The sequence below is a fragment of the Nuphar pumila genome, chromosome 4 (genome assembly GCF_984573655.1).
Source record: "Nuphar pumila chromosome 4, dmNupPumi1.hap1.1, whole genome shotgun sequence".
Classification (NCBI taxonomy): Eukaryota; Viridiplantae; Streptophyta; class Magnoliopsida; order Nymphaeales; family Nymphaeaceae; genus Nuphar; species Nuphar pumila.
In genome coordinates, this window is record NC_143252.1 from 124,112,792 (window position 1) to 124,124,554 (window position 11,763).

At 34.0% G+C, this 11,763-nt stretch overlaps 1 protein-coding gene across 1 annotated transcript in view; it reads right to left on the reverse strand.

Annotated features, from left to right (window-relative positions):
- LOC149840904 (uncharacterized) overlaps positions 1-11,532 on the reverse strand; it is a 67,839-nt gene extending 56,307 nt beyond the window's left edge. Inside the window, exon 1 of the mRNA XM_090005160.1 lies at positions 11,329-11,532. Coding sequence (XP_089861286.1) covers positions 11,329-11,532 — 204 coding nt within the window. The remainder of the gene's footprint in view (positions 1-11,328) is intronic.
- Between the last annotated feature and the right edge of the window lie 231 nt (positions 11,533-11,763).

The window sequence follows — 11,763 nt, forward strand, 5'->3', positions numbered from 1 at the left end:
CATCAAGGGAGAGGATGGATGGTACAAAGACTCTGAGGGACAGGTTGTTAACAACCACCCCACGGGCAAAAGACTCGGCTTCCCCAGTCATCGAAGTTAGGAGAATTGGGATTACCATAAATTATCCTAGGTGGTAACTCTCAGGTACTTCTGCAGAAGTTGGATGCATCCATGGTCCACGAATGCCTTTGGGGATTTTCTCTCTTGATCACTGACCGTCCCCTTAGGAGCGGACTCAGTCAGCCATCCGGGCTAATGAAAACACCTGACATAATAAATCCCCGGATCGGTCTCGGTTGTTTCTATGTTTCGCGTATGTGCGTACCCACAGGCCAGTTAATATCAGAACTTAAAGAATATCTTTTTGAATAGTTGTAGATGATTGAGACTTACACTGCTCGAAATGCTTCAAACAATAGCTCTTTGCACATATTACACTTGTTAGAATAGATTACAATTGTATTGGTTGTTTTAATATAATAATTGTTTATCTCATGAATGTCCTGCTTTATTTTATTCTACTTATTTATTCATGCACCTATTGGTTTGTTATGAAACTGACTCATTTCATGGGCAGGTGAGGAGTAGGACTTCACAGGCCGCCGATGGCGTGGTGCAATGTGGCTCAAGATTTCTCTTCTTTGTGTTGGCGGCTTGGCTCTGAGTCTTTTTGAGTTTTTCTTTAGATTATTGAATTTTGGGAAATTGCTCATTTTGTAATAAACTGCAGATTTTTAATCTATTGCCTTATTTCCTCAATTCCTTTAAGTTGTTGTTCATGTGAGTTATGGTTTTTCAGCTAACGTACCCAGGATTATTGACTTATGCTCCTTTCTAAATGTCTTTCGCTGTCGTTTTTAAAAGTAAAAACTTTAAATCTTTGAAAGGTTTTTCGATAATGTTTTCGAAATCACAAGTCGAAATTTTGGGGCGTTACAGGTTAAACTGGTATATATGAATGTGCATTTGAAGGCATGTTGACATCATTCCATATATTGCACGTTGTTATGATTTTTGCATATGGTGCATCGATGATCGAAATGAATCATCATGGGTCTGGTGGGCCTCGAGCTTTGGTTTGCTCCTCTATATTTACTTTTAAATGTATCGTAAAAATCATATTTATTTTTATTGCACTGTTTTAAATGTTTCCACGGGCGAGTTGTTGCCTTTGCTTTTACATGCTGAATTGCAAAACTTAATAATTGACTTTCAATAAAAAACTAATGAATAAGAACAATGTAATATACATTCTGAGATCTCCCATCGAAAGAATGAGAATCTTAGACTTTCGATTTTAGATGACCAAGAGGATACAAAAACTCTGTGTGCATTATTGGTTACCCCTGAACCCAATATTGAGGTTCTTTCTCCTAGCCACGGTTTTAGAGAGAGTTTGTCACTTTGTTGAGGGTGATGTGTAGACACAGTTGTTGTTTTGGTATACCAAGAAAAGTGACACTTGTGGATGGGTGGTCCCTGGTGTCCTCAACTTTAAATGAATGATCTAATGTTCTGACGGCTGTTTCGGTCGAGGGCTAAGTTTGGAACTAGTAGTAGAATACAAATTGTATGCTAAGCTACCCTGGGAATCTAACTTGACCTCGGGGATTTTACTCGTTTGGTGTATCTGTGGGCAACGACAATTAAAAAGATGAACTTAAATTATGTGCATTTAATAGGAATATGCATATGAAAAAAAAAATTTAATAAGCGGTAATAATTTACTCATGCATTGCTGTAAACACCCCAAATTTTTCACCCTCATCTAGTGTTTGTCCATTTCATATGTCATTGCATATCACTGATGAATTCGACATACCATTTCATTGCATCGCATAGCATTGCATGACATTGCATCTCATTCTTGAGATCCAACACTCCTATTTCAAAACATTCAATCCAGATTTGAATTTTAAAGCTTTTATTTCAAAATCAATTTCAAAACCTGGCTTTTTATTCAATACTCTGTCATTTTCCAACCCCAGGACTTTATATTTCGAAATATTTTCTCAAGGAAACAATCTGGATTCATTTCAAATTCAAATTTTAATCGATTTCAATTCACAGATGAGACCCATTGAGGTGGTGTCGCTTCTGAATTCCTCTATTCATCAAATTTCTTAAATTTTTGAAAGTTTCAGTCCGATCAGGACTCTATCCCAGAGTCCTAGTCCAGTCAGGAGTCTGTTTATATTCCATTTTCATTTATTTCCATTCGTTTTCAAAAATTAGGTCATTTCGTAGAGTCCAGTTAATTCAGGACTCTATTTCAGAGTCCTGATCGAGTTAGAAGTCTAACCCTGACTGTGTTTTTGACTTATTTCATCAATTTTTGATAAAATCTTTCGAAAATTCTTCCATTTGAATTCTAAAATCTAAAATCTCAGAATCCTAAGAGTTCAGGACTCGAATTCGGAGTTCCAGTTCGCTTGAGACCCTATTTTCAAAGATCTTGAATTTCAAATACTGTTTTTAACCCCTTTTCAAAGCCATTTTCAGTGTTTATTTCAAAATTCTTCAAAACTCGATGTGGGCCCACTCAGTTGGAACCATATCCAGAGGGGTTTTGACCCAGTTAGAACCCTATGTCATTTCAAAACTTTTAATTTCAAGCTTACTTTTGAAAATCTTTTGAAAACTCCTTCAATTTCAAGTTTTAAAATCATCTTTTTGTAAAAACTCAAGGAGGGCCCACTCGGGGTGGCGCCATATTCGAGTAAGTCAGGGCAAGACTAGGGTTAGTTGATGTCTTGGTTAGTGTTAGAGGTTTAGAAGAGTCAAAACCATTTTGAAAAACTCATTTTGAAAGTTAGTTTTTAAAACTAGTGTTTTTAAAGGTTTTTAAAGGTGTTTTAAAAAGCCAAATGTAGAAAATGCCAAGTGGCATTACATTTGGGGATTTTTTAGGAGAGTCTAGGGGTTAATTAGGTATTAAATAGGATAATTTAGGCTAGGGGTAGGATAGTTTTTACACCCCAAAATCGCCCCCCTTAGAAGAGTCCAATTTTTTTAAAACATTTGATTTTTAACCTAAATTTTTTTTATAAATAGAAGGCCATAGGGGGGTCGATTTTTCCAACTTGCTCTCCTTGGGATTCTTGGAGCTTCTCTCTCCTCTCCAGCCCTTCCTCCATTGCATCCACCTCAAGGTAATTATTTTGTTTAAATTTTAGCTTTTATTTCATGTTTTTAATAGTTTTAAATCAATTTTAGCCATTAATACCTCCTATTTCATGGATTCAACCATGGTTTCACCTCAAGAACCATCAAGAATCAGCAAGAACGATCCAAGAAGGTGATCTAACCCTGTTTTGGATGATTTACATGGATTTTAATCCATTAGAATTGATTTTAATATGATTCTTTACATTATTAACCAATAAAATATATGATTTACCCCTTTTAATGGGTTAAATCTATGTTTTAAAGGTGATATCAAATTCCAGCCATTGATTCCCTGTTTTTATTTTATTTTCATGGTTTATTCATGTTTGTTTTACGTTCTATAGCATAGAAATAATTTTTATTTACTGTTTTATGGTTTATTTTATTGATTTACATTAGTTAATGCATGGTTTTTCAAGTTTCTTAAATTTTTGTGTGTTTTAGGTTTAGAACATTAAAGATAATGTTATTTCGGATTGAAGTACTCATTGTTTATTTCTGATTTTTTTATATGTGATGCATGCATGAGTTATTGAGTTACTGTAGAAAAATCAGAGGTTTTGGATCTCGGGAACCCTGTCAAAAAAATCAGACATCAAATCGGGTTTTTAAAGCTTTAAAATCGTGGTTAAAATCAAGAAGGTAACTTGCTGTTATGATATTTTTCTCATCTTATATCCGATTTTAGATCTGTAAAGTGCTATGGATTTACATTGAGTAGATCTGTCTGCTGTGAAATTTTCGGATTTTTTTATCACTGTTTAGTATTTTTCCCCTTTCAGAGAATCTATTTTTAAATTTAAAACATGTTAGGGTTTACCAAAACCCTAATCAGACTTGTGTTAGTCATAAATCCCAAACCACAGATCCTATTTTAGATCTTTAAAAAGTGAGTATTGTTATTTTTCTGTCTAATGTTCACCACTAAAATTTCAAAGATTTTTGTTTAGGATTGCTATTTATGTATGTATTTTCAATCTGAAGTAGCCGTTTTAATCCCTGTTAAAAGTGATATATTTTAGCTCAGATTGCCGGAAGAGTTTCTCCCTAACCGGAGATGCTTTTTCCGATCTGTAAATTGGGAAATCTCTGTTTTTCTTCTTAGTTAGTCTCTGTAAAATTTCATAAATTTCCACGGAGATTTGGCCCTTGGTTCAGGTCTTGGACTGAGACTGATTGGTGAATTAGGTCAAAATAGCATATTTTTAGGGTTTAATGCAATTTTCGGATTAATTTAATGTCAAAAAATTATTTTTATAATTCCAATTTAACATTAGGGTTATAACAAGTGCAGGTACCAATTTTTATGGATTTTGGAATCCATTTGATCTCTGAATTAAGCAAATTGCAAAACCGGGTTCCTGAAAGATCCAAAAACACTGCTAAAATCACAGTTTTTGTGATATTCTTGGATTTTCGTGTATAAGCATATATTTTTAGGGTTTAATCATATTAATAATCATATTAGGATGCTTTAGGTTTAATTTGATGCTCATTTGATTTCATTTAGTGCATAAAACCTAAGTGTTTACCAAAATTTATTTCAGAAAACCCTGATTTCAAGGCCATAGTCTTGCTATCGGGGGCAATTTGGTCATTTGACCTCAATTTCGAAATCCTTAACCCTAATTTCCATATTTTTAATCATGTCACATCATATTTAGCTTAGCTTATTCCATTCAAATTTCAAAACTTGCATTTTATCCAAATATCTTTCTAAAAAACCCTAATTTCAAGGCCATAGTCTTGTTATTAGAGGTATTTTGGTCATTTGGACCCCAATTTCGAAATTTCATATCTTATCTTCCTTATTTATTCCATTTTATTTCATATTTTATCATTTTTATTTAAGAGAATCAAGGAAAAGGCTTATATCTAGTAAAATCCAGTAATTTCTAGATATTACTGGATAAATCTAGAAAAGCCAACATATCATCACTAACAAAGTTTTCTAGTTTTGCAGGTACATTGAAGATTTTATTTTTCATGTATTTAAATTTCAATAGTGATGTAAATTAAATGTAAACTTTGAAATAAGAATTTAAATTCCTGCATAGATTAGGATTTGCATTGCATATAGTTTATTTTTTTAAATAATGTTAATGTGTGATGGATGATGATTCATGCATATTCAAACTCACTATGGTCTACACGAATGGCACATACACTAGCTTTTATGAAGTTTATAAACTTGGTGGAATTCGTATTTATGGCCATAGTCAGAATATGAAGGATATTCAGATTTATGATCTTCACATTAGCCACATTCAGCCTACACTCTTAGGCTAATTTCAAAATGCACTGCATTTCTTAAAAATACAAAAAGTATTTCTCAATTCCTCAAATCCATATTCATTCATTTCATGCATTTGTCAATTCCAATTCAAATCTCAATTCAAAGAAGTTCATTTTCTCAAAATCCTCTAAGTCTTATTCAAAAATCGATTTTCTCAAAATATTAATTTGCCAATGATATTTCAAGTATTTCCCAAGTTCCAAATTCGATTTTCTAAGTTATATTTTCAATTTCAAAACTCTGATTCAAAGAAATCAAGTTTTCCAAAGTTATTTCATATTTCTCAAAATCGATTTTCACAAAATCCTTACATTTCTTCAGAAATCGATTTTTACTTTTCTCAGAAGTACATTTCAAATCCCAATTCACGATTTTCCATGTGATATCTATTATAAGTGTTTCAGTTATTCAAAGCAAGCATCATGTTTTCAAATGTGCATTTTTAGAAATTCATAGCACATGCCTGATTCTTTGTGCATTTAGAAATTAGAATATGATTTAGACAAGTTGAATAGAGCAGAGTAGTAGATTGATCCTTGGTTCGATTACCCCTGTTAAAGGTGGCAGGAACGGTCGAACCTCGTACCGACAGGCGAGTCCCATTCTACGGAATTTTCCCGCATTTTAAAACGGAGGCGAGTTATTTTCAAAAACTTTTCAAAGGTCAGTTTGACTCGCAAAAAGTAAAAATTTTGCGATGATAACAATTGCACTGAAGCCATGCATATTCCTGTTATGCATTAGATCATGCATGTTTACCTGTTCCCTTAACTGTTAAATGTTGGTGAATGTATATTGTTGTTCCCTAATGCACGTTAAATGATTGTATTGCTTAAGTTGTGATCACTGTTATTTATTAAATGTTCTTTCATACTTAATAATTGTCTCTAATGCATGAATGCTTAATTGAATTATGAATTTGTCATAACTGCATCCCACTAAAGTATTGCATGAATTCTTATCTGTATTCTTTATGCTTATTTATTTTATTAGAGGGATTTGTATGCAGAATTTCTCGGATTTCTGACACTCCTGCTTCTGTGATTTTTCGCAGCCGCAGGGGATCAGCGAAGCGACTAGATTCTGGAAGAGCTACGAGTGTCACACTTCTGCTAGACAGTTCACAAAAGGACAACGTGGCTTAGTTTTTATTTATTTACTTTTATGTCATTTAAATAACTCTGATATGTTTCTTGCAATTCCTTCTTAAACACTTTTTCTTTCGTAAGTAATAAATAATGAGTTGCTATGGTTTGAATGATAAATATAAGATTCTTTGTAGTGTGTTTGGTTATCCAATTGAGAGTGAAACGGTAAAGGCCCTAGATCTCTGAGAATATTTTCGTAATTGATTAAAAAAATCTGCACTGTTTAAGGGGTATGAGTTGTGGTTGTTACACTGATAGCTTGTGACTGCATGCACTGGTACAAAGTGCCTCGTTATTGTTGCACACAATTATGGAGTTTTTAATTAATAAATTTATTCATTCTGCAAGCTTAGTTATGTGTTGGCCTCTTAGTATAATAATAATACCTTTTAACACTTTTGCAATGTCATGAGTTCAAAATCCACCATGAACGTTTATTGGTTTTATGGTCTTTACCGGATCTAGGTATGAGATATAAATCAGATCGAGATTGAATCTAGATAGAATCTGGATATGGATATGGATCTGAATTTGATCCAACCAATCAAATCAAGTACCAGATCCAAATACCATATGAACATGGCTATGGATTCTATTAGTGGATCAGATTGTCATCCAAAGGTAATCTACATCTAAATATTATGGATAAGATAATAATCAATCCAAATATGATTTGGATTTGAATTCAAATCTAACTACTTATAGATGTAAGTTATCTCATCTAAATATGATTTAGAGCTGGTTAATTAAATTGATAGATATCTGATCCGAATATGATTTGGATCTGGTTTTAGATCTGATCAGTTGAATCAGATAACTGATCCGTTATCTAATTCAAAATCTGAATATGATTCAGATTTGATCAGGTAAATCAGGCAGTTATTTAATCCAAAATCTGATTTGATGAAGTAAATATGACCCGTTATCTTATCTGATATTTGAATATGATTCAAATCTGATCAGGTAAATAAGATAGTCATATGATGCAAAATCCGAATATGATTCAGATCTGATCTATTTTAAAGGATTGTCATATGATTTGGATTAAGTCTTGATCAAGGTTTGATCCAAATATACTATAACATTAATCTTAAATCTTATTTGCATGAGATGTATTACTTTACTGATAGTGCATTGACCCTATAGTTAATCGCATATGGATCTAGATTAGATCTGAAAAGATATCCAACTTAATAAATGCATTTGTTATGAAAGTTTTTTTTAGAAATTTGGATCATTATAAAATAAGTTTTAATTAATTGTGTTCCAAATATAATTTTGGCCTATATATTTATTTTGAATGAATTTATATTTTATTTTAATCGATTATAATAGGATCTATTTTAATTATAATTGGATCCAAATAAGTTGTGGGGTTTTTATCTATAAAATATGATATCCAAATTGAATATGTATTCTAAGGTTTCACTTTATGTAATTATTCATGTCTCTTTTTAGTTCTTTATCACATGCATGCATAATTAAATTTTTTTATGTGTAGTTGATTTATTTGTGCATGTTCTTTTTTTTCTTTTAATTTTAATGAAATATTTGTGTTATGGCATATGCTTATGCAATGAAATGCAATTAGTATGAATACTTTACGTGGATAAAATGTTATCATGTTATCCCTTATATGAATTTATATGAGTTCTATGACTATGAGTTATGGTTGGATTAATGCATACTAATGACTTCTTCCCTTCTAATTATCTTTTCTCTCTATCTCCCTCTCATATGTACTTCCCTACTAAGGTTCAAATCAAGCCTTATGCAGTTTTTTTTAATATGAAATGTAAATGGCAAATATTATATTCAGTTTCCTATTTATGGGTGGATATGCATATTTGGTTACCCAATGATTATATTTCATTTTTTATTAGTAATGCATGCCTTTGTATATTGCTTATTATCACATAATCCATAATGTAGACCATTGACAATACGATTTGATTAGTATTTTGGATCCTCAATAGTTAATTACATAGGCTATGAGTTTGATAATAATCTTTAATTCTTAGAAGGCCTATATGAGATATTAAATTTTGGAAGGATTTTTTTTAAATATTTTTGTATAAAAGAACTTATTGAAATTATATCTCATTTAGGCTCTGTTTGAGAACCTTTGTTGGAGGGATTTGCAAGGAGGCCGAGGAAATACAAAAACTGGATTTCAAGAAAAATGGATTTTAAATGAGTTGTGGATTTCCTCTATTGTTTGGAAGCATAAATAACCTTTTCAAGGATTCAGGTTTTTAACTCCTGATTCATCACCATGTTTGGTTGTAGGTAGGGGTGTCAACGGGCCAGGTTTACCCAAACCCGACCCGGAGCAAACCCTATAGGGTCTGGGTATGGTGATAAATATTAAGACCCGATTAAGACTTGGGTTCGGACCCGAAGGTCTAATTAATACATGGATCAGGGTATAGTTTGTAAAATTTTATACTAGACCCGAGCCCAACCCGAGTTCCGATTAAGACCCAAAAAATTTTAATGTAAAAATGATAAAAAAATATTATTTTACCGGGTATGGTCTAGGTCTGGTTTATGTAGTTCTTATTAGGTATGGGCTATGTCACATGGGTGCGGGTGCGGCACTTTCAAAAAACTTGGGTGCAGGGGTGCGGCAAAAATATAATATATATAAAGTCCAAAAGTTGGACATAAATGACCCTGGGTGCGTCAGGTTGACCGCACCCACGTCGCATCGATGCGGGTGCGGTACCTAGTTGGCCAAATCCCTGTGACATAGGGTATGGGTATGGTTTCTCTTATACTGGACCCGATTAGACCCGGGTCTGGACTCAATACCATACTCAAAAATCGGGCCCAAGTATGGTTTTACTAGGGTCCTAACCAAACCTGACCCGTTTACACCTCTAGTTGTAAGTAGAGGTGGGCAATGAGTCAGTCAGCCCAGCCCAACCCCTCATGGGCCAGGCCTGAACTTATAAATTAAGTCCAAGTTCAACCTGAACTAAGCCTAAACGGACTGGGCCGCTGCCTGGCTTGACCCATATATATATAGTGCATATATAAAATAATATATATTACATATAATATGTGTATATTACATATATAATATAATAAGCCCAACCATCAATTTACGGGTCGGGCTTTGACTGGGCCTGTTGGGTCAACGGGATGGGCTTTGACTGGGCCAGTTGGGTCAATGGCCCGGTCCATTAGCAGGGCCCGGTCAGCCGGTTGCCCACCCCTAGTTGTTAGCCTCTTAATTGTACTATTATTGTAGTTTAATAATGAGGTAACATAGGTGAATATAGGATTTATCGAGGTAAATGAGATAAAAAATATAAACCATCCTAAATTTAGCAACCCACCAGAGTCCTTGTGATTCAAGTTGTAAATACCTCATCGGACTTGAAATTTGAAATTTCTACTATTTGGAATTGACTGAGTCCCAACCGACTCTACTTCCCTCTCCCAAACACACTCCAAACCACATCATGTAACCGTCCTCGACACCCTCACCCTACCAACTCCACAGATACCCTTCTCTCAAACAGAGCCTTAAGGGTTCAATAGTAACATGGATATGCCACATCAATTACGATTCCAGTAAATGGTAAAAGTTAAAATTCATTAGTTCATTAAACTTAGACAGGATAAGCCTAAGAGAAATAATCTACAAGCAATATGTCATTATTCATCTCTCTAAAATCTATCTGAATACGAGGGAAGCTCTATTTATAGGAGTGGTTAAAGGAAGAGGGGTACTTCTCAAGATAATCATAGTTTCGTGGTACCATTGAGAGGCTAAGTTTGAAAGGTATAGCAACAAGAAGCTTAAAACTCCATTTGAAATATATCTTCAAAATTGATAACCTACTTTTATATTTATTATTTTTTGGGTTTTATATTTTAAACCCATATTACTAACATGACCACCCAAAAAGAAAGCCCCCTAACAGAAAAAACGGAAACAGAACGGCTGAAATACACAGCATAATGCACTAAGAAGCACTGCCGTAGAAGCTTCAAATCTTTAGAAACTTTTTATCAATACTCTGAAATTCCATTACTAAAAAGAATAGATGTAAACAGGATAGGAATAAGAACCATAACCGCTTCCAAAAGAAAGATCTTGACAAACAACCAATTAAAAATAGATTTTCATATTCTCACGACCAAGTAAAAAAGATGTTTAAAAAAATTTAAAAAGACTTCATTCTCAAATGATTTTTTTTTGGGGGGGGGAGGGGAAGATTTGATACCAATATGATCACATTCAATCTTTCATGGTTTGAATCCGTTATTTTCGTATGCTGTTTTCCTCTGAAACAAGGGCCCCTGTCCATTTACCCATCAACCGATCCACCCAATACATCATCGCCGCGAACCCCAAAGATAATCAAGGAATCAAAAACCCCAAAAAAAGGTGGGACAAAAAGAAAACGAAATTTGAGCACGATTTGAGTGGATACAGAACAAGCGTTGCTTATAAAAACAAGAAGTAAACCCAGCCCCACAGAAATCATTATCTGAACAGGAAAGTATGTTAGCGTATTCTCCCTCTAAACTTCTACTCTGAACAGGAAAGTATGTAATCGAACCACACACACACACAAATATATATATATATATATATATATATATATATATATATATATATATATATATATATATATATATATATATATATATATATATATATATATATATAGAGAGAGAGAGAGAGAGAGAGAGAGAGACCTGTTTGGCGACGGAGAACTGAAAAGAGTCGGAGAAAGGGGCATGGAAGGAGGAGGTGCGCATGAGAGGTGACACGAGCGTGTCTAGCAGCGCCTGCACCGTCTCCACCATTGGTGGTGTTGGTTCTAGTGATGGTGGTGGTGATGGTACCATCACCATCTCCTCGCAACCATCATCGCCCGTCGTCGTCGTCATCATCATCATCGTCTCCTCTTCCTCTAGACTCAACTTTTGTGACAACCAAATCGATTTATGATAGAGAAGAGGTGTTTTGTACTGCATACAATTATATATATATATACAGTGAGAGAGAAAAATGAAAAAAAGGCGGCGACGAGGATGGTGGTATCTTTGCTTGCATGCAAGTGCCGCCAACTTTTCTGTTGGGCAAAACTTTCACGCCCCGTCTGACAGCCATGCATTTGCACATACGGC